This window comes from Lagenorhynchus albirostris, chromosome 15 (assembly GCF_949774975.1).
Source record: "Lagenorhynchus albirostris chromosome 15, mLagAlb1.1, whole genome shotgun sequence".
NCBI lineage: Eukaryota > Metazoa > Chordata > Mammalia > Artiodactyla > Delphinidae > Lagenorhynchus > Lagenorhynchus albirostris.
In genome coordinates, this window is record NC_083109.1 from 72,016,385 (window position 1) to 72,039,776 (window position 23,392).

General features: G+C 47.5%; 1 protein-coding gene across 2 annotated transcripts in view; it reads left to right on the forward strand.

Annotated features, from left to right (window-relative positions):
• The first annotated feature begins 1,591 nt into the window (after positions 1 to 1,591).
• ITGAL (integrin subunit alpha L) overlaps positions 1,592 to 23,392 on the forward strand; it is a 40,747-nt gene continuing 18,946 nt past the window's right edge. For both annotated transcript variants that reach the window (XM_060122192.1, XM_060122193.1), the window contains exons 1-17: positions 1,592 to 1,677; positions 2,508 to 2,610; positions 3,233 to 3,324; positions 3,437 to 3,504; positions 5,497 to 5,614; positions 5,739 to 5,869; positions 7,225 to 7,370; positions 10,865 to 10,997; positions 11,157 to 11,307; positions 14,772 to 14,845; positions 14,927 to 15,059; positions 19,330 to 19,481; positions 19,804 to 19,941; positions 20,338 to 20,535; positions 20,679 to 20,809; positions 22,765 to 22,925; positions 23,031 to 23,182. In XM_060122192.1, coding sequence (XP_059978175.1) covers positions 1,623 to 1,677; positions 2,508 to 2,610; positions 3,233 to 3,324; positions 3,437 to 3,504; positions 5,497 to 5,614; positions 5,739 to 5,869; positions 7,225 to 7,370; positions 10,865 to 10,997; positions 11,157 to 11,307; positions 14,772 to 14,845; positions 14,927 to 15,059; positions 19,330 to 19,481; positions 19,804 to 19,941; positions 20,338 to 20,535; positions 20,679 to 20,809; positions 22,765 to 22,925; positions 23,031 to 23,182 — 2,136 coding nt within the window. In that variant the 5' untranslated portion in view covers positions 1,592 to 1,622. The remainder of the gene's footprint in view (positions 1,678 to 2,507; positions 2,611 to 3,232; positions 3,325 to 3,436; positions 3,505 to 5,496; positions 5,615 to 5,738; positions 5,870 to 7,224; positions 7,371 to 10,864; positions 10,998 to 11,156; positions 11,308 to 14,771; positions 14,846 to 14,926; positions 15,060 to 19,329; positions 19,482 to 19,803; positions 19,942 to 20,337; positions 20,536 to 20,678; positions 20,810 to 22,764; positions 22,926 to 23,030; positions 23,183 to 23,392) is intronic.

Genomic DNA, 23,392 nt, shown 5'->3' on the forward strand with positions numbered 1-23,392 from the left:
CATCACTCCAAAAAAAATCTCTATACCCAAGAGCAGTCACTCCACATTCTCCACTCCCCCCGCCCTGACAACCACTCATCTATTTTCTGTCTCTATAGATTTGCCTATTCTGGACATTTCATGTAAATGCAAGCATACCATATCTGACCTTTTGTGCCTGACTTGTTTCACTTAGCATGATTTTCAAGGTTTGTCCATGGACAAACATTGTAGAATGTTTGTAGAATGTACAAACATTCTACATGGACAAACATTGTAGAATGTACCAATACTCCATTCTTGTTTTAATGACTGAATAATAGTCCACTGTATGAATAGACCACATTTTGTTTATCCATTCATCAGTTGGTAGACATTTGCATTGTTTCCAGTCTTTGGCTAATATGAATAATTCTGTTATGAGCACTCGTGTATAAGTTTTTTGGTGAACATATTCTCAATTCTTTTGGGTCTAGACCTAGGAATCGCTAGGTCACATGGAAACTATGTTTAACTTTTTTGAGGAACTGTCAAACTGTTTTCCACAGTAGCTGCACCAGCTTAAATTCCCACCGGCAAAGCACAAGAGTTCCCATTTCTCCACGTTCTCACGAACACTTAGTTTCTTTCTTTTTTATTCTAGTCATCCTCGTGGGTGTGAAGTGGTATCTTTTGGTTTTGATTTGTATTCCTCTAATGACTAATAATGTTGAACATTTTCGTGTACGGAGTGGCCATTTTATATACTGTCTTTGGAGAAATGTCTATTCAAATTCTTGGCCCACTTGAAAACTGGGTTGTCTTTTTACCATTGAGTTACAGGAGTTCTTTATATATTCTGTTTTGTTTTGTCATTGTTGTTTTTTTCCTTTTTTGGCAGTGCTGCACAGCATGTGGGATCTTAGTTCCCTGACCAGGGATGGAACCCGTGACCCCTATAGGGGAAGTGCAGAGTCTTAACCACTGGACCACCAGGGAAGTCCCACAAGAGTTCTTTATATATTCTGGATACAAGTCCCGTATCAGATGACTTGCAAATCCTATATCTCCCATTCTGTGGAAATTATTATTTTTTGTTTGTGTTTTAGACTCAAAACGAATTATTAAATATACTGTTCTGTAACTTGTTCTTTTTCTTCGATGGTGAGTGTATCATGGGCATCTTTCAACATCAAGAGAAAGCTACATCATTCTTCCCCCCCATCTTATTTTTTTTCAATCCTCCTTTTTTGTGGCTACATAGCATTCCATTACGGTTGTACCACAGTTTATCTGACCAGTCCTCCACTGAACTTGAACGAATCTTAAGTTTGTGTGCTGGTGAAGGATTGAGACACAGCAGCTCTCGGGCAGCACTACTGTGCTGCCTGCCGCTGGATGATAAGAAAATGCAAGCAGGCACAGGAAGTGTCTTTAACCTGCTTACACTTCCTCTCTGAACCCATGCGGTTTCACAACCCCTCCAGGCACAACCCTCTCTCCCCCAGTGCAGTGTCACCAGCCTGGCGCCTCTGTGAGAAATTTCCACTGCAAGAGGCCCTGAGGCATTATCATTTCCCTCTTTCACCCTGTCTAGGTTGCCAGTAAATCCCAAGAGTCCTCTGAGACTGCACCTAGGTCGGGTCCCTCCAGCCCCTTGAAAGATGAATTCCTGCATCATGGTGATGAGGCTGCTGCTGTCTGGGCCTTTTCTCTTTGGTAGGCAAGAGAGGTGGGGAGGGGAGGGGACATGTGTCTGTGACCAGGGAAACTGCAGGGCTTTGTGGAACCAGAGTAAATGAGCAGCTGTTTTAAGTGTGGGATTGGCCATAGGTAACGTGGGGCCCAGGAATTCTGGAGGGAGAAGGGGGGAAAGAAATGACATCTTAAGATGTGAAATGAGCCTGAGGCCTGGAAGGAAAGCAAGGCCAAAAAGGACAGTTTGGGGCTTAGGTGGGGGATGTGATGGGGGAATTTGAGATCTAATGGTTATGGCAGAGACTGGTCCATGGTGGGGTGGGGAGGCAGGGAGCAGTACAAGAGGGAGGGGGCAGCTTCACAGGATCAGGGGATCTTGAACTTTCACGGGGAGGGAGCCTGAGGCTAATTATCTGAGTTTTCAGGGCGACGGGGCCCCAAGCCCAGGGGAGAAGTGGGTGTGTGTGGGGAGATACACCCTGCCTTGGGGTATCCCCACCGCCTCGGGTTGGGGGGGCCCCTTCGGACTGCTCCTCTCTTAGGGACCTCTGCCTTCTCATCCTTCCTTCTTTGCTGATGGGCCAATCGGGAAGTTGTGTGTCCTCCCCAGGCCCTGGCGCTGCCAGAGCTCTGGGTAGTAGGGAATTGCTTTCACATTTCCTGGAGTCCAGGAAATGGGCTGCCAGCCTTGCCCGGGGTGTGGGTGGCCTGGGGAGAAGGAAGCGAGGTCTTTGCGGGTGAGGCCGCCCACTGGGGGCACGTGGGTTGCGGCCAATCAACGCCCGCCGCTCTGAGGTGGTCGTGGGGGGTCCCTGGTCGGAAGTAGCTGACCTGGTCCTGGTCTCCCTCAGCCCCAGCCTGGAGCTACAACCTGGATGTGCGACACGTGCAAAACTTCTCCATCCCAGACGCCGGGAGGCATTTTGGGTACCACGTCTTGCAGGTTGGAAATGGGTGAGCTGTCGCCGCAGGTCCTCCCTGCCCTGGCCAGGACCTTCCGGTTTTGAGGAGTCCGTGGTGGGACCCAAGGAACAGGAGCAAGGCCATCAGATAGTAGGATGTGGACCATCCATCATTAAAGCACCTTATAAGTGCCTAATAGAAGGGGATATGTATCACAACCCCTAAAACACTTTGCCATACTTCCTAGATTCCAGACTCTTTCCCAGACTAGACAGTGAGCTCCTCGATGGCAGAGATTTGGTTTTTCTCCCTAATCCCCAGCCCTCCCTAGTACATACCACAGCCTAGCACATAGCAGGTAAGCCATAAACGACTTTTGAATTGTTGGCTGATTAAATGAACTCGTATTGTGACGTTCTAGCAGATCATTCTCTGGGCCTCTGTTTTTCTGGACTGTAAATGGAAAAGATCCTTAACTTTCTAGAATTCTGTCACATCGGATTATTTATCTGGGATTCAATAGGGACGAGATGGGGGCTGAGGAGTCACCCAGAAGAGGAGTGGCTGAATTGCTTTGAGATATCTTGTGGGGGGTCCAAACCCCCTTAATAGGTAGGAGTGGGGGGGGTAAAGGCCTGGGCAACTCCATCTCACAGATGCGATTTCTCATCAGGGTTGTCGTGGGAGCTCCAGGTGAGGGGAACAACATGGGAAACCTCTATCAGTGCCACCCAGGCACTGGACACTGTTTGCCAGTCAGACTGAGTAGTGAGTAACTGATTTGGGAGCTGGGAGGAATGGTATCGGGAAATTGAGGCTGACCCCATCACACCTGGATTGCCTAAGTTCCTCCAGACCAATCTTCTGGTGCCTGCAGGTTCCAACTATACCTCCAAGTACTTGGGAATGACCTTGGCGACAGACCCCACAAGTGACAGCCTTTTGGTAAGAGTTCTGTACAGTGTGATATCAGCGCCTGTGAAGATTGATGCTAGGAAAGGGAGACAAAGGAAAGAAAAAAATGGATGAAAGATCCTATAGAACAGCGGTCCCCAGCCTTTTTGGCACCAGGGACTGGTTTCGTGCAAGACAGTTTTTCCACTGACCGGGCTTGGGGGTGGGTGTGGGGGATGGTACAGGCGGTGAAGGGAAGCCATGGGGAGAGGCAGATGAAGGTTTGCTTGCTTGCTCGCCGCCGCTCGCCTCCTGCTGTGAGGCCCAGTTCTTAACAGGCCCCAGAAGGGTAGCGGGCCGAGGGAGTGGGGACCCGTGCTATAGAAGATTATAGGCATCAGAAAGATTCAGATTCAGTCAGCGTTTATTGAGAGCCATCTATCAGTCAGCTATTTTTGAGACCTTAGTTATCTCCGTGTTTTTTCCAAACGTACAATATCTGTGACCGTTAACATACAAGGTGATTTGTGGTGGTACACAACTTTTAATGTTTTAATAGATATATTTATTTAATGGCTTATTAGAGAAAATATTCAACAGGTACGTTAAATTCACGATTTCTTGGCTCGCACTGCATAGGATGAGGGTAAAGTTTAAAACAGTAAATTTTAAACAAGTTCCTCTTGGGTTTTGTTTTTTGTTTCTTGTTTTTGTTTTTAATTTTATTGAAGTATAATTGATTTACAACATTGTGTCAATTTCCGCTATACAGCATAGTGACCCAGTTATACATATGTTCTTTTTCACATTCTTGTGCATTATGGTTTATCACAGGATATTGAATATAGTTTCCTGTGCCGTACAGTATGACCTTGTTTATCCATCCTATATATAATAGTTTGCATCTGCTAATTCCAAACTCCCAATCCTTCCCTCCTCCATCCTCCCTCCCCCAATAAGGTCCTATAGTATAGCACAGGGGACTATATTTAATATCCTGTCGTAAACCATAATGGAAAAGAAAATATGAAAAAGAATGTGTATATATATATATATATATATATATATATATATATAGCTGAATCACTTTGCTGTACTCCAAAAATTAACACAACATTGTAAATCAACCATACTTCAATTCTTTAAAAAAAGTAAATTTTAGTTAAATAAAATATTAATAATAGTGTGGATCATATGCCCATATGACAGAAATTGTGAACTGGTACACAAACGCCTAAAGTTTGGGAAACGCTGCCTTATCTCTTTTAATCCTCAAGACACTCAGGTGAGATAGGGATCAGTATACAGATTTTACACATGAGGAAACAGGACCAAAGGGGTTAAAAGACCTGGTCAAGGTCACATGGTTTTAAAGAGGTAGAGCCAGGATTTGAATATAATTCCTATTTGATTACAAGTCCATTACTCTTTACAGTTCATCCCAGCAGCATCCTTCTGACACAAGTATATAAGAAATAGAAGGCTAAGCGAGTGAAATAGTTATCCAGTATTTAATTGGAGCTTGATTACTTAGCTACTCTTACATGCCTGGCATTGTGCTGGGTTCTGATGGGGGAAGGGGAGTGAGATGCAAAGATGACCATGACGTGAGCCCTGACTTTCAAGAAATTACAGTCTGGCAGGAAAGATAGTCATAAATGAAAGAAACATCATTGTATATTCTGGGAATAGGGAGTCATTTGGTTTGGCTTAAACACGGAATGTGTAATTGGAAATAGAAGGGGATGGGTTTGGAAATGTAGGATAGTGCCTACTGTGAACTATATGAATGCCAAACTAAGGAGTTTAGACTTTGTCCTATAGGCAGCGAGCATGCGTTGGCATATAACATTGGTAGTGGGGATGGAGAGACTGATACAAGATACCTGGAGGCCGAATTACCTTGCTTTAGTAACCAGTTGGATGATGGGAATGAGGTCGGGGGATGATGACCCTGAAGGCTTTTGTTCTTGGTTGATGATGCCCTAAAGACACACAGCAAGAGAAAGCCCCAACCTTTTTAAAAATCTTTGATTCCTTCAGGCCTGTGACCCTGGGCTGTCTCGGACATGTGACCAGAACATCTATCTAAGTGGCCTGTGTTACCTCTTCCGCCAGAATCTGAGTGGTCCGGTGCTGCAAGGGCACCCTGGTTATCAGGGTAAGGAACGGGGGATCCAGTGGGTAAAAATACCTCCAAGTGGTTGCCCATACATGGGAACTGGCATGGGCAGGCCAACCCCCAGAGACTCTTCACCAAGTCCCTCTGTGTCTGACCTCTGTAGAATGTATAAAGGGCAACGTAGACTTGGTATTTCTGTTTGATGGCTCAAGGAGCTTGCAGCAAGATGAATTTCAGAAAATTCTGGACTTCATGAAGGATGTGATGAAGAAACTCAGCAACTCTTCCTACCAGGTAAATATATCAGTTAGGATTCCTGGTTGTAGGCAATAGATGCCTACATGAGCTAGCTAAGGGCATAAAGGGAAAATTTAGTACAAGTTTTCTCTAGAACCTAAGGGCATGGCTATTACTGGACCTCTGCTTCCAGAATTCTCCCTAATTCTCATTTCTGTTTCTTTTTGGCTTTTGCTTCCTTCTCTCTTTCTCTTTCTCTCTGTAGACTGGCTCTCAGCTTCTTTGGATCACATGGGCCTGTGGAAAGCTCCCAAGTTCACATGTTAAAGTTTCAGGAGGTGGTTTTTTGTTTTTTGTTGTTGTTTTTTTCCAATCTTCCTGTCCACCAACCCCTCCCTCTGCAAATTCCAGTTTCTCAGAGGAGAGATTCTGACTGGCCTCACCTCAGTCCCAGCCAACTGTATCTTGTTTAGCAGGGTCACTCAGCAGAAATATGGTTGCTGGGAACCATCTCTATTGGTGAGGTAGGCAGAATCCAGAGAACCGGAGCCCAGCAGACAGCACTCCACAACGGGTTCCAGGTTGATTTATTTCTGTGTTTGTTTATATACAGCCTCACTTTCAAAAGAATGATTCGAGGGACTTCCCTGGTGAATCCATGCTTCCACTGCAGGGGGCATGTGTTCCATCCCTGGTCAGGGAACCAAGATCCCGAATGCCGAGAGGTGTGACCGAAAAAATAAAACAAAAGAACGATTCAAGGCAGGAATGTGGAGTTGGGTTGCCCAGGTCCTGGATAAGACGTAGGGGGCTTCCCTGGTGGCGCAGTGGTTGAGAGTCCGCCTGCCAATGCAGAGGACACGGGTTCGTGCCCCGGTCCAGGAGGATCCCACATGCCGTGGAGCAGCTGGGCCCGTGAGACATGGCCGCTGGGCCTGTGCGTCTGGAGCCTGTGCTCCGCAACAGGAGAGGCCGTGACAGTGAGAGGCCCTCATATCGCAAAAAAAAAAAAAAAAAGAAGTAGAGATGGGTGGGACTTCCCTGGTGGTGCAGTGGTTAAGAATCCGCCTGCCAATGCAGGGGACACAGGTTCAAGCCCTGGTCCGGGAAGATCTCACATGCCGCGGAGCAACTAAGCCCACGCACCACAACTACTGAAGCCTGCGTGCCTAGAGCCCGTGCTCTGCAACAGGAGAAGCCACCACAATGAGAAGCCCGCGCACCACAACGAAGAGTAGCCCCCGCTTGCCACAAGTAGAGAAAGCCTAAGCGCAGCAATGAAGACCCAAAGCAGCAAAAATAAATAAATAAATTTATAAAATAAAATAAACTTATAAAAAAATGTAGAGATTGGAGCAAACAAGTGGGAAGGACTATGTAACGACATTTTTTGTCTTCTTTCGTTTTTCCAGTTTGCGGCTGTTCAGTTTTCCTCAAACTACAAAACAGAATTTACTTTCTTGGATTATGTTAACTGGAAGGACCCTGATATTCTTCTTGCCAAAGTCAAACACATGCGCCTGTTGACCAACACCTTTGGTGCCATCAACTATGTCGCGTGAGTTCCCTTTTGTGAGAGAGCCCATCCGTCGGTTGTTCTGTGCGCACTAGCTTCTTCAAGTTGCAGGCTGTAGGAACTCAACAGGTGGGTTCAGCAAGGGACAGGTTATTGTAAGCATTCTACTGGAGCAATTTTATTCCAGGTTCTTTATTAGTATTATTATTATTATTGAAGTATATAGTTGATTTACAATATTGTGTTATAGTCCAGGTTCTTTTGATTATTTTTTATTTTTATATTTATTTTTGGCCATGCCATGTGGCTTGTGGGATCTTAGTTCCCCAACCAGGGATTGAAACTGGGCCCTGGGCAGTGAAAGCACAGACTCCTAACCACTGGACCGCTAGGGAATTCCGGGGTTCTTTGGATTATAACAGGACTCTACACCAGCTAAATCCCAAAGGGGAATTTGTGAGAGGATGCAGGGATAGCTCATGAACCTTTGGGACAGAGATATTTCCAGGCCTCATGAGGGATTAGAGCCAGAACTTGAAAAGAGATTGTGAATGATGGCAGCCACGGTAGAGTCACATGTTAGTTGGGGATCAGCTTTTGAAGTCAGTGTATGAATACAAATCTCAGAGAGTCAAGTTATTTTTGAATTATTCTTTGAATTGTTCATCAGAGTCAATATATCCAAGTCCCATATTGGAAACTAGCATATCCTGATTTTCTAAACCTACTAACCCAGAGTTGGACCAGATTACTGTGTTTAAATTGAGACCTAGATGAATGTAGTTGGACTGTGTTAAAGGGCCATATTGTGTATTTTTTAAATACCTGTATTTAAACGTTAGAGTGGCCGTGGAAACTGAGACCACTTTGGGGAATAAGAGAATTACATCTCCTATCTCATGCTCCCCCGGGGCATACGCTCAGATTGAGTGAAATAGCAGAAAGGATCTCCTGTACTATTACACTTGTATTTTTCATTTATATTTCTTTGCCAAGCATGTATAGTTGGATTTGCATAAGTTAAACATGCATGTGACGTATCTCAAGACTCTGCATGTGTTTCCAGCTCTTTTCTTCTGGGGCTTACTTGACCTGTCATGTCTACTTCATTCTTCTCTCTGTAGACGGCTCTGGTGGGTACATGATCAAACAATGTCCATTGAAAAAATGGCAGCCTCAGTTCCTCAATTCAGGTGAACAACCTGAATTCTAGCCTCCAGGAGAGGAAATCTGATTGGCTGAGCCTAGATTGTGTGTCCATGGGTCAACCCAGTTAAGGCCTTGTTCTACTTCATGACGTAGAGTCACATGGATTCTGGGGTCCCACCTCCATTGGGAAGGGGCAGTTCTTAGAGAACTGGGTCCCCACAGGATGGGAAGATACCCCAAAATGTGTCAACTGTGGGAACAAAAAGAAGCGGTCATGGAAATGTATTTCATAAATAATTCTTGACCATCTGGCTGTGTGCCAGACAGTGTTCCAGGTCAGGACTTGGCAGATTTTTTTCTATAAGGGGCCAGATAGTACTATTTTAGACTTCTGTGGCCACATAACAGTTATCTGTTGCATATTCTTCTTTGTTTTTGTAACGCTTTAAAAACAAAAATATAAAAACCATTTTTAGCCCAGAGACCATACAAAAACAAGCTGTGGGCTGGCTCTGGTCTGCAGGTTTTTGTTTGCCATTTTCTAGGTGCTAGGAATTAACAGTGAACGAAACAAAGAAAAATCTCTGCCCTCCTGGAGCTTAACATTCTAGTAGGGGAGAGAAATGTAATAAATAGGATAAATAAGTAAATTGGATCATATAGTAGAAGATGTAAGTTTTACAAAGAAAAATAAAGCAATGTTCAATGGGAAGATCAGGGAAGGTTACATCTGAGCAAAGGCTTGTTGGAGGTGAGGAAGCAGGCCATGTGGATACCTGAAGGAAGACCGTTCCAGGTAGAGGGAACAGCAGAGGCCCTGATCCCATGCTTGGGATGTTCACAGAAGAACTAGGACACCAGTGTGGCTGGAAAGAAGTAAGTGATGAGTTCAAGTAGTAGGAGATGAAGTCAGAGAGACCATCGAAGTCTGGATGAGGCTCTAGTGAGGACTTTGGCTTTTCCTCTGAGTGAGATGAAAATCATTGGTGGTTTTTTGTTTTTTGTTTTTGCGGTACGCGGGCCTCTCACTGTTGTGGCCTCTCCTGTTGCGGAGCACAGGCTCCGGACGCGCAGGCTCAGCGGCCATGGCTCACGGGCCCAGCCGCTCCGCGGCATGTGGGATCCTCCCGGACCGGGGCACGAACCCGTGTCCCCTGCATCGGCAGGCGGACTCCCAACCACTGCGCCACCAGGGAAGCCCCATTGGTGGTTTTGATCAAAGGAGTGATAATCTGATTTATGTTTTTAAAAGGATCCCCCTGGCTGCAGGGTTGATATTAGACTGTGGAAGGGGCAAGGGTGGAAACAGGGATGCTAGTTCGCAGACACTGAAAAATCCAGATGAGAGATGATAGTGGTTTAAACCAGGGTGGAAATCCATGAGGAGGATCCATGATAGGCCATGTCCAGGTGGATGGAAGTTGGGGAAACATTTGCATCCGAGATAGAACAAGACGTGGTTTTGACCCTGCCCATCAGGTTCCTCTGTCTGTGGCAGCTTCCAAGTAGCTCTCCCGCCCTCTTCTCTGTATCTGTTCACCTCCCACTGTGGTCTCTCCCGGTGACTTTCAGCTTCTGTTCCCAGTACAGGTCATGCCATAAGTCAGGGGTTGTGGACTGGCTGCTCTTGGATTAATTGTCCATCTTTGGTTAGCTGTGGGGTGAGGAGGGGAGGATGTTCAAATAGAGCGGCTGTCCCAGTGGAAGCTGTGGGCAGCCTGTCTTGCCTCAGAAGGAGGCTGTGGGCAGGGCAGGAATTTGGAGTCTCGGCCTGTCCAGAATTCACTCCTTCCTTCTTCCTCTTCTGTCACGTGCACTGAGCACCTACTCTGAGTCAGGAGCCAGAGATACAGCAGCAAATCTGGTTTGGGGAAAAATCGACACAGAAACAAGTCTCTTTGATTACCTAGGAGATTTGCTGCAGCAGAGATGTACAAGTAGCCTGGCAATGGTAGGGGAGGCAGAAGGGGGTGTTATATGGGCTTTCTCTAGAAGAGTGGCTTTCCAATTTCCTTCTGCCATGGAGCCCCTCCTTCCACTGGAATCTCACCTAGATCACCAGCATATCTAACTGATTAAAGGGTAGTTGCCACGTGGTTGAAACGAAGAGTAGGAAGCCCAGAGTTTCCCCTCACTGCCCACAGACTCTGGGACAGCCTCGTGGCTGCCCAGGATTCAGTTGAAGACCACTGGTCCAGAAGGAGGCTGGCAAACAGGGTGAGGAAGGAGGTTCAGAGGAGAGCTTTGAAGGCTGGGAATAGCTGTCTGGGAATTGTGAGAAGGGATTTGGCATAAGCAGCAGGACAGTGACTTAATGAGCAGGGTAAGAGGGAGACCTTACTCCCCTTTACGGGGAGTCTCTCACATCCCCTCCTTCCTGGACACAGGACCAAGGTGTTCCGGCAAGAGCTGGGGGCCCGGCCAGATGCCACCAAAGTGCTTATCATCATCACTGACGGGGAAGCCACTGACAAAGCCAACATTGACGCGGCCAAAGACATCATCCGCTACATCATTGGGGTACGGGCTCCAGGTCCCTGCCTCTTCTTACCACCCATCTTCCCTCTCCTATTCCTGAACCCCACTCCTTTTCTCCCTGGGGCCAGGGTCTTGTGAAAATAACAGAAAATTGGTCTGCCATTCTGGGGATGCTAGCTCTTCACTCTCCATTTCTTCCAGATTGGAAAGTATTTTAAGACCAAGGAAAGTCAGGAGACACTCCATGAATTTGCCTCAAAACCTGCGGAGGAGTTTGTAAAGATTCTGGACACGTTTGAGAAGCTGAAAGATCTATTCACCGAGCTGCAAAAAAAGATCTATGTCATTGAAGGTGAGTGGCAGACCCTGGAAGAGAGGGTTCAGGGGGATGTATACAGAACCTCACTTGGGACAGCAGACTAAGGACACGCGGAATAATAATCACCGGAGCTTACAGAGCGTCTGTCACCGTGTTAAGAGCTCTCCGGTTAAAAGACCTCAGGTAGGAATTTAAGGGAGGGGGATTTAGGAGCAGCCTCTATTTCCCTCTGAAAGTCTGTCTTCCTCTTGAAGCTCAGCCTGGTCCAGGATGGGTCCCCGAGCTGACCTATATCTTGTAGGCATCAGCTGAGCCCTGTAGAATGACTATAATCCCTTCCTCTCCTCACTCAGCTCCCTCATTGTCACTTGTCCTGGGCCTCAAATTATTTAAGACAGGCAAGCAGGCAGGGACCAAGTGCAAGGAGCCCACAGGCCCTCTTCTTTGGCCCAGAATAAGAGGTTTGATTGTAGTCGCCAGATGGAGGACTGCCTATGGGAGAGTATTTCCCCAGGTAGCTTAGTCTGCTGAAAGATACCTGATTCCCCCAGGAAGCCCCTTCACTAGGACACAGCCTTGGTGTTCAGTTCACTTGAAGAGGCAATGGATTATATTTAATGGGACCAGGCAGACCTGCTCAAGAATTCACTCTGCCTGTGCTGTGTGACCTCAGCCAGGTCACTTTCCCTCTCCGAGCCTCATTGTTCTCTGTTAAAGGGGGATAGTGATACCAGTCTCAGAGGGTTGTAAGGTTTAACTGCTGTATTCATTTCCTAGGGCTGCTGTAACAAAGTACCAAAAACTAGGTGGCTTAAATCAAGAGAAATGAAAATTAAAAAATTTTAAAAAGCAAGAGAAATGTGTTGTCTTGCAGTTCTGGAGGCTAGAAGTTAGAAATTAAAGGTTTGACAGGGCCATGCTCCTTGTGATGGTTTCGGAGAGAATCCTTCCCTGCCTCTTCTAATTTCTGGTGTTCGCTAACAGTCCTTGGTGTTCCTGGACTTGTAGCTGCATCACTCTGGTCGCCTGGCCGTCTTCTCCCTGTGTGTTTACCCATCATCTTCTCTCTGTGTCTGTCCCTCTGTGTCCAAATTGCCCCTTTTAATAAGAACACCAGTCAGATTGGATCAGGGCCCACCCTAATGACCTCATTTTAACTTGATTACCTCTGAGAAGACCCTATTTGCAAATAAGGTCACATTCTGAGGCACTAGGGGTTAGGACTTAGACATCTTTTCTTCAGGGGACACAATTCAAGCCCTAATGACTGCTTAGCAAAGTGCTTGGTACCTTGTAGACTCTTGATAAATCATAGCTCTTATCCTCTATCCTTCCCTGCCCTTACTCATCCTTCAGATCACAGTTTAGATGTCATTCCCTCTGATAAGTTCTCGCTGATCTGGGTTCCCACGTGCTGCTTTAACCACTGTACATTCCCTGTCACAGCCCCTGTGACATACATTGTATTAGAACTCTCTATTAGGGGACTTCCCTGGTGGTCCAGTGGTTAAGAATCCACCTTCTAATGCAGGGGACGTGGTTTTGATCCCTGGTCAGGGAACTAAGAACCCACATGCCGCAGGGCAACTAAGCCAGAGCACGGCAACGGAAAATCCCACATGCTACAGCTAAGACCTGACGCAGTCAAAAAAATAAATTAAAAAAAAAAAAAAAAGAACTCTCTATTAGGTGTCTGTCTCCCACACTAAACTGAGAGGTTTAGTGACACGTATTGTGCCTGCTTTCCCACCCCTGTATCCCTGGCACCAAATATTTAGTGACTCTAAATGAGTGAACAAATCTCACTCATGAGATTTGTTGAACAAATCTTTGATTGGATGAACAAATCTTCATAATAATTGCTACGGTTCTTGAAAGCTTACAGGTAACAGGCACTTTATCTATATCCTTGAATCGGTTCTTCTCAGTATCCTTGCAAGGCTGGTGGTATTATTTTCATTTTATTTATTCATGCTGGCAACAACCATGGAGCAGGCGCTGTGACTCAGACTCTCAGGGATATTGCCAACATAGAACTCATATTCAGGTTGGATAAAGAAAGTCAGTAAACAAACAGGATGATTCAAGCTTGTGGTAAGTGCTATAAAGAAAATGAGTAAAGTGGTAAGACAGATTTAATTGGAAGAAGCCACTTTAAATAAGCTTTTCAAGGAAGGCCTTTCTGAGATGCAATTTTTTGGGGGCCACGCCGCGCAGCTTGCGGGATCTCAGTTCCCTGACCAGGGATTGAACCTGAGCCAGCAGTGAAAGCCCAGAATCCTAACCACTAGACCACCAGGGAAATCCCGTGAGGTGCTTTTTTTTAAAGTGAGGGAAAATTCACTGAGATAACTTTTGAGCTGAGGCATGAAAGATGAGAATCAGACAGTCATGGGAGAAGTGTGGGCAAAGGGCATTATAGTCAGAGAGCAGATCAAGTGCAAAGGCCAGGAGATGGGGCAGGGCTCGGTGTGCTGGAGGAACAGGAAAAAAGGTCAGTGTGATAGCAGCGTGGGGAGTAAAGGAGACAGAAGTTTGGAGAGGAAGGCAGGGGCCTCCCAGCTCCTCATGAGTTTGGATTTTAGTCTTCAGACCAATGAGAAGTTACGAAGGGTTTTAAGAAAGGGAAAGATGAGGTCTGATGTACATTTTTAAAAAAGAGTACACAACTTGCTCTGTGAAAACAGGCATAGAAAGAGGAAGAATGAAGTCAAAGGGGCTTCCCTGGCGGTCCGGTGGTTAGGACTCTGCACTTCCACTGTAGCAGGCACGGGTTTGATCCCTGGTCAGGGAACTAATAACCCATGTGCTGTGCAGCACGGCCAAAAAAATAATACATTTAATTTAAAAAAAAAAAAAGAATGAAGTCAAAGAGACCAAATTAACAAGCCCCTGCCTTAGTCAGGCATAAGAGGAGGATGGCTTGGGCCAGTGTGGCAGTGATACAGACGGTTCACAGAAGTGGGCAGATGTGTTTTGCAGGTAGAACTGTCATGATTTGGTCATGTGTTGGAGGTAGAATGGAGGGAAAAGGGAAGAATCAAGGTTGTTTCCGGGGCTTTTAGCGTGTCACTAGGTGGGTGTGGGGTGCTATTCATTGTAGAGGGGAAGCCTGAGTAGAAGCAGAAATCAAGATCTGCCTCTTAGACGTGCTGAGTCGGGGAACGGAATATCCATACCTGGGGCGCGTGGAGAGTCGCGGGAGACTCAGGGCATAAGTCGCTTCCCCGTCTGACGCTAAGGTTCATGCTCTTGGGAATTCCCTGGCAGTCCAGTTGTTAGGACTTGGCACTCTCACTGCCAGGGCCCCAGGTTCGATCGCTGGTCGGGGAACTAAAATCCCATAAGCTGCACAGAGCTGCCTAAAAAAAAACAGTTCATGCTCTTTCTACCTTGCCTACGGGTAGATGCTGTGTTTTTTCCTCAGTCCTTTCTTGAGCAACACTGTTTTCACTGCTCCTTGGGTCTCGGCCCATTCTCCCTACCTCGTCCCTCAGGCACAAGCAAACAGGACCTGACATCCTTCGACATGGAGCTGTCCTCCAGCGGGATCAGCGCGGATCTCAGAAGGGTGAGTGGCGGGCCTGACACTACCGGTTGAGGGATGTGGTGGGAACGCAGCTGACCCGCACTCATCTCCCTCCCTGGGCAGGACCATGGCATTGTAGGGGCCGCTGGAGCCAAGGACTGGGCTGGGGGCTTTCTCGATCTGAAGACAGACCTGCAGGGTGATACATTTGTTGGGAATGAACCATTGACACCAGAAGTGAGGGCAGGATATTTGGGTGAGTACTTCTCTTTTCTGCTGGGTTCTTTCAGCTTTGGGGAACCAGGGAGTCACTCAGATTAACTTTCAAAATAATAATGAAAGCAATTAAGCAACAACATGAACAAACTCAGTTTAAATATGGTTATAATAGTCTTCATTTTTCCCTTACTAACCCTTCACCTGTGTATTAATCATGTTTTTATCTTCTGTACCTTATGCTGCTTTGACATCGTGTGGCCTTGCTAATCCTGGAGAGACTGCTCCTCCCAGGGCCAGCTAATTCCTACTGGTAGAAAACAACTTGCCTGGGAGCAGGCCTTCCATAGGCCAACTGGCCAATCCAGACACTGCATCCCAACCACCCTTTTATCTAACTTTCACACACCAGGCCAGTATCCACCCTGATGTAAATCACCCCAGGCCCAGGTACTAGATAACTGAAGACCACCTCTATAGCCCAGAGCCTGCCAACATCATTCAAACCGTCCAGTCCTAAGCTTGTTCCAACTTGCCTTGCCTCCTTCATTCCTTCCCACCGAAACTGCAGTAACAGCTCTGGGCCATTCTCCCCTTGCTCCTTCCACCCTGGGGTTTCTCCCATGTGGCCCTGCATGGCCTGCTGTGACGCCTGCTTTGGGGAGCTGTGAGTGATAAACTTTTTTCAATGGCAGTGACTTCTCTGTGTCGTTACTCAGTTATACCTATAAATTAAATCCCGAGTCCACTTTAAAACAACCTGCCTCATCAGTGGGAGGACCAGCCCCTCCTCCGTGAGGCTTCCTCCCCTTGAATTGTCCAGGAACTCCAGGGTTGGTTCAGTCTCAAGAGTTCTCAGATACCAAGCACAGAGGAAACGAGGCTGGTCAATCCACCAACTGCTGTTGCTTCTCTCTGCCTCATGGTGTCTTGTCCTGCACAGTCCTGGGGATGCTGTCCATCCAAGCTGATGCCAGTCTCAGGAGCAGAATGGCCTCACCCTTGCGCTTGGGGTTATAGCTCTTCTAGTTCACATTCAAAGAATCAGCCTGTCTCAAGGCACGAACTGACTCCAAGAGCCCTGGGATAGGAGTGCTTCCAGGTTCTACCTCCTCATAGATCTAGAACCACCACCCTCCACCCTGCCTCACCCATGACCCTTGGCTGGGGGTGGGCTCAGTACACAAAGATTACTATTAAACTTTCAAAACACAAGATCTTATTAAATACTTTCCTTGGGAAAATTGGTGCTATTCATCGTGCATCTACTCTTACCCTTCTAAGGGAGACTGCCCTCTGATTTTTTCCTTGTTTTCCTTTTCTTTTTCTTTACTGAGTCAGTATTATGTGCCAGGCACTGTTCTAAGTGTATGGCACATATTAACTTATTTTTATCTCATCGTATCCTCCCAACAACCCTGTAAGTAGGTATTTTTATCATCTGTATTTTACAGATGAAGAAACTGAGCCCAGGAGACTTTAAATAGCTTCCCCAGGGTCATAGACTAGTAGGTAGTCCAGCCCCAAATCTGTGCTTAGTAACCACTGCACTTACACTGCAGCACCTACACTACTGCCTTCAAGGTGGTTTTCTGTTCTTCAGTATCCAGTTGGCCCTCTGCAGCTGCGGGTTCCACGTTTATGATCCATGGTTGGTTGAATCCCCAGATTTGGAAGCCGGGGATACCAAAGGCCAATTGTGGGACTTTGAGCGTCTGTGGTGGATTTTGGTATCGGGGCAGGTCCTGGAACCAATCCCCTGCGGATACGTAGAGATGACTGTACTGCAAAATAGCTGGCAAATTTGCTCACTGAATAAGAAGAAATAACCCAGAGTTGAATCTCTAGTTAGGCAGCCATACCACTATATACACACACACAGATGTATGTGTGCTGTGTACATGTAGAAGTAAATATAATCTTGATCTTAGTTTAGATCTCACTAACATGGTGTTAAGCATTTTACATCCACGGTCTTATTTAATCCTTAAAACCCCCCTATAAGGTTGATATTGTCCCAGTTTTTTTTTTAGACGAGAAGACTGGGGCTCAGACACATGAAGTAATTTACTCAAGATTATACAGCCAGGAAGAAGGAATACTCGGATTAAAACCTTGTCTCTCTGATTTCAAAGGGCAATTTCTTAACCCTTGTACTTCAGGAATATACATGAAGAAGCAGGAGAGTGATTCAGCCTCTTCACCCTTCCCCTCATGGGCTATAGAGTCTCAGACATCTGTTTTTCTCATTCACTTTCAACTGCTCTGAGCAAAGAAGGTCATGCGGAGGAGGGATACATTGGGAGACTGGGACTGACATATACACGCTACTATACATAAAATAGGTAACTAACAAGAACCTATTGCATAGCACAGGGAACTCTACTCAGTACTCTGTAATGACCTATATGGGAAAAGAATCTAAAAAAGTGGATATATGTATATGTATAACTGATTCATTTTGCTGTACAGTAGAAACTAACCTAACATTGCAAATCAACTGTACTCCAATAAAAATTAATTCAAAAAACATAAACAAAGAAGTTCAAATTGGGTCATCTTCAGAGCATTCCTGGGAGGTGGCCCCTGGCTCCCGCCCAATCCCTGGTCCAATTTCCTGCGGCATTTCCCCCAGCGTTTCATCAGTGTAGGAACAGAGGGCAGGGAACCTAAACCACAGGAGTTGTGAAGTAGGTAGATAACCTCAGTGATATCTTGAAGCAGAGATGTTTTCAAGTCTCCTGCTTTTTTTTTTCTTGAGGTATAGTTGATTTACAATAACATATTTGTTTCAGGTATACAAGATAGTGGTTCAAAAGTTTTATATATTATGCTCCATTTATAGTTATTATAAAATATTGGCTATATTCTCTGTGCTGTACAATCACCACTCCTTATGGGTTTTTTTAAAATTAATTAATTAATTAATTTTTGGCTGCGTTGGGTCTTCGTTGCTGCGCACGGGCTTTCTCTAGTTGCGGCGAGCGGGGTCTACTCTTCGTTGTGGTGTGCGGGCTGCTCATTGCGGTGGCTTCCCTTGTTGCGGAGCATGGGCTCCAGGTGCACGGGCTCAGTAGTTGTGGTGCATGGGCTTAGTTGCTCCTCAGCATGTGGGATCTTCCTGGACTAGGGCTCGAACCCGTCCGTGTTTCCTACATTGGCAGGTGGATTCTTAATCACCATGCCACCAGCGAAGTCCACCACTCCTTATGTTTAAATTTCAGTATTTTTATTAGGCTGTGTCTCCATGCTGACTGAGTTGTACTACCTTACCAAACTTTTTCACTGAAACGCATCTTTAATCTTTTCTACCAAATTTTTCTGCAAAAATTTTCACACTTTGAGAAAAGTTAATAGTACAATGAATATCCATATACACTTCACCTAGATTTATCAGTTGTTAACATTTGCCACATTTGTTTATCTCTCTTTATATATACACATATATATGTAAAGAATAACATACATATGTATATATTATTTTATCAGTCAGGATTCTCCAGAGAAACAAAGCTCATAGGATATATCTATATGTATATCTGTATCTGTACCTCTATATAGATACATAATTCTTCTTCTCTCTTTTCCTATCTATCTATCTATCTATCACCTATAAAGAGATTGGTTTTAAGAAGTTGGGTCTTGCAATGTAGGGGCTGCCAAGTCTGAAACAGGGCAGGCTGGCAGTCTTGAGGCATCTGCTGCTTTATTTTTAATCTTCATGCAAACTTTGCCTTCTTCTTACTAATATATTCCATTTCATTTTACTCTTTAAAAAGAAGGTAGGGGCTTCCCTGGTGGTGCAGTGGTTGAGAGTCCGCCTGCCGATGCAGGGGACGCGGGTTCGTGCCCCGTTCCGGGAGGATCCCACGTGCCGCGGAGCGGCTGGGCCCGTGAGCCATGGCCGCTGGGCCTGAGCGTCCGTAGCCTGTGCTCCGCAGCGGGAGAGGCCACAACAGTGAGAGGCCCACATACCGCAAAAAAAAAAAAAAAGAAGGTAGTCTCCTTTATAAACCCTTAGGTGAACTGAACCTCAGGTAGATGTTTACCCTGCAGCACGCGGCCGCTTCGTCCTGCGTATGCGTGTGGTCCACAGTTCGAGAAATGCAGTCTTAGACCCTGACGGCAGGATTTGTACTCCTCGGAGCACGTGGCTGCTCTTCTCGGGAGAAGGTCTTCTGGCCGTCTCAATGCGTCTTTGCTACTAACCCAGCTTCTCAGGGTCTCTGCCACCTTTCCCGCTGGGTTTTACCTTCGTCCAGCAGCCACTGTGTTCCTAACTCCAAGGCCCACACTCGCTCTCTCCTCAGGCTACACGGTGACCTGGCTGCCCTCCCGACGGACCACGTCGCTGCTGGCAGCTGGAGCCCCCCGATACCAGCACGTGGGGCGGGTGTTGCTGTTCCAAGAGCCAAAGGGCGGAGAACGTTGGAGCCAAATCCAGAAAATAGATGGGATCCAGGTGAGCGTGATTGCAGGGGCGTCCGCCCAAGAGGGGGTTGGAGTGACGCTAGTTATGCTTCCTGCTGTCTTCCGAACACGCACGCACTTGCTGAGCACTCGCCCGTCACATTTGTTCCCCTGCAAAGCCTCTGAGGTTAGCCTTGTCATCCCCACTTGCCAATTTAAGATCCCAACTTGTCTGAATTCATACGGGCTCTGAGTGGGATCCAGGACTTGGACCTTCATTTGAGGGCTTAGAGTAGGACGGATAAGGTGCACTTGATGGGGAGGGAAGTGTCCTGCTCTAGGTTTCTTCCTCAAACGTCTTCCTCTCCCTGCAGATTGGCTCTTATTTTGGCGGCGAGCTGTGTGGCGTTGACATGGACCAAGATGGGGAGACAGAGCTGCTGCTGGTTGGAGCCCCCCTGTTCTATGGCGAGCAGAGAGGAGGCCGGGTGTTTATCTACCAGAGAAAAAAGGTGGGGACCAGGACAATGCGTGGAGGATGTGGGAGAAAGAGACTCCCGTGCCTTCTCAGGTCTCAGTTATTCTGAAAGCCTTTCCCTGCCTGATCCTGTGTTAATCAGACCTTTAGAACAACGACAAACGATAGCAAATATGCAGAGGTGGGTAAAAATGTGTGCAAGGCCCAGTGCCAAACTTTTTATATGTAGGATACCTCGTTTGATTCTCGTAATCACCTTCTGGGATACTATGAGCTTTATTTTACAAATGGGAACATCGCAGCTCAGCAAGGCTGGGCAACTTTCCAAAGGCACAAAGTCACACAGATAACAAAGGTGGGGAGTTCCCTGGCGGTCCAGTGGTTAGTGCTGAGTGACTGAGGTGGGACCTGTTGCCTTGCTCCTTCCCAGCTGGGGTTCGCCATGGTCTCAGAGCTGCACGGGGATCCCGGCTACCCCCTTGGGCGATTTGGAGCAGTCATCGCTGCCCTGACGGACATCAATGGGGATGAGCTGACGGACGTGGCCGTGGGAGCCCCTCTGGAAGAGCAGGGGGCTGTGTACATCTTCAATGGGCAGCAAGCGGGGCTGAGCCCCTGGCCCAGTCAGGTGAGGTACCCCGCCTGCCAATCAGAACCCATTCCCAGGCAGCTGGCAGCCACCAAGCCCCAACCCCACTCCTCAGCCCGACTCTTCCCGCCCTTCCACCCGTCCTCTCCCCAGCTTAGCATGAATTTCTCTCTTGGTCTCAGCGGATAGAAGGGACCCGGATGCTCCCAGGAATTCGATGGTTTGGACGCTCCATCCACGGGGTGAAGGACCTTGGCGGGGACGGCCTGGTAGATGTGGCTGTAGGGGCTGAGAGCCAGGTGATCGTGCTGAGGTAAGATGGGACTCCTGAGTCCTACCTGGGGAATATTTCAGTCCTCATCCTTTCAGCAGTCACGATGCACTAGGCATCGTCCTAAATGCTTATCGACTTCGGCGCATTCGGTCCTCGGCTCAACCCTGTGAGTTTGGTTCTCCTTTTTTTTTTTTTCTTTTTCTGTGGTACGCGGGCCTCTCACTGTTGTGGCCTCTCCCGTTGCGGAGCACAGGCTCCGGACGCGCAGGCTCAGTGGCCATGGCTCACGGGCCCAGCCGCTCCACAGCATGTGGGATCTTCCCGGACCGGGGCACAAACCCGTGTCCCCTGCATCGGCAGGCAGACTCTCAACCACTGCGCCACCAGGGAAGCCCTGGTTCTCCTTTTATACCGGCTTTGTGTCTGGCTCCAGGTTAAACAGCTGCTATTCAGTGACAGACTAGGATTTGAACCCAGGCCTATCTAACACTAAAACCTCCTAGAGAGACGTGGGATGGCTTTAGAACCTGGTGACCTGTATTCAAGTCGAAGCTCTGCCGCTGACTTCTTGGGTGATCTTACTCCAGTCACTTTGCTTCTCAAGACCTCAGTTTCTTCATCTTTGAAATGGTGATGGCATTTCCTGCCTGACCCAGATCTTAGAGTCACTGGAAGCCTCATGTAACGTCATCTAGTGACTAGATACTGTCTTCAATACGGAACAAGTCATTGGCTACAGTGTATGTGTGGGGAAACATATAATAAAAAAGTAAAGCAAATAAATAGATCATTACAATTGTGATAAGTGCCATGAGGGACATGAGCAGTGTTCTGTGAGAGAGAATAGCAGGGGAGACCTACTATAGGCTGGTGGCCAAGAAAGGCCTTTCTGAGGAACTGGGACTTGAAAGATGAGAAAGAGCCAGGCTTGCAGAAATCTGGGGTAAGAGCTTTCCATGTCGAAAGTCCAGGAGGTGCCAAGGCCGTAAGGCAGGCAAAAGTGTGACGTGTTCAAGGCACGGAAATAGGGTCAGTGTGGTAGGAGGTGAGACTGGAGAGGAGGGACTTCCCTGGTGGTCCAGTGGGTAAGACTCCATGCTCCGAATGCAAGGGGCCCGGTTTCAATCCCTGGCAGGGAATTAGACCCCACATGCCTCAACTAAAGATCCCCCCGCATGCGGCACTGAAGATCCCACGTGCCACAACTAAGAACCAGTGCAGCCCAAAAAAAAAAGAAGACTGGAGAGGCAGATGGTATGGCACAGACAGTGAAAAGTTTAGATTTTATTCTGAATACCATGGGGCATCCTTGAAAGGTTACTGGCATGGAAGCTCAATATCTTTGTTCCCTGACCAGGGATCGAACCTGGGCCCTTGGCAGTGAAAGCTCGGAGTCCTAACCACTAGACCACCAGGGAATTCCCTGACTTTTCTTTTTATAAATTCATTCATTCATTCATTCATTTTTATTTTTAGCTGCGTTGTTGCTGCGTGCCGGCTTTCTTTAGTTGTGACAAGCGGGGGCTGCTCTTCGTTGCGGCACGCGGGCTTCTCATTGCGGTGGCTTCTCTTGTTGCGGAGCACAGGGTCTAAGCGTGCGGGCTCAGTAGTTGTGGCGCGTGGGCTCAGTAGTTGTGGCGCACGGGCTTAGTTGCTCCGCAGCATGTGGGATCTTCCCGGACCAGGGCTCGAACCCGTGTCGCCTGCATTGGCAGGCGGATTCTTAACCACTGCACCACCAGGGAAGTCCCGACTTTTCTTTTTAAAAGCTCATTCTTCTGTGTGAGAAATGGGTCAGAAGGCTGCTAGGAAGAATTATCATTATGGGGAGCCCTAATGAATTATCATTATTATTTTCATTGCAAAGAGACAGTGACACTGAGGTCTGCTTTAGGGAAGGGGAGTCCTCTGGCCTCTGCTAGCTGGAGCCCCAGGTCTGGCTGGGGATGGCAGTTGAGGCCGAGGGAGAGCGTCGGTTGTTTCCTTCCCTGAAGCTCCCGGCCTGTGGTGGATATCATCACAACCATGTCCTTCTCCCCGGCCGAGATCCCAGTGCATGAAGTCGAGTGCTCGCATTCCTCCAGCGACAAGAAGAAGGAAGGCGTTAACATCACAGTCTGTTTCCAGGTCAAGTCTCTCATCTCCCAGTTCAAAGGTCAGTGCTACCTTCCTGCTTCCCAGCGCAGCTGCCTGCCCCAAATCCAGGCTCACGGCCCCAGGATCCGCCATCATTCAACTCTTGCCTTTCCACCCTGCCCAGGGCACCTGGTTGCCAACCTCACTTACACTCTGCAGCTGGATGGCCATCGGACCAGAAGCCGGGGGTTGTTCCCAGAAGGGAAACATGAGCTCAGCAGGAACACAGCTGTCACCTCAGTCAAGTCCTGCACTGGGTTCTGGTTCCACTTCCCGGTAAGGAGCCAGCAAGTCTGCTCAGGGGAGGGAAGGGGCGGACGAGCTGACCGCAGCAGGAGGCAGCCCCAGTGCCAGGCTCGGCTCCATCGCTGTCCAGCACAGGTCACAGGTCACCTTGATCTCCTGGTCCTACCGTTTCCTCTTCTGTATCACAGTAGTAACAATACCTTCAGCATATTTTCTTCTAGTCCTTAATCCACATCCATA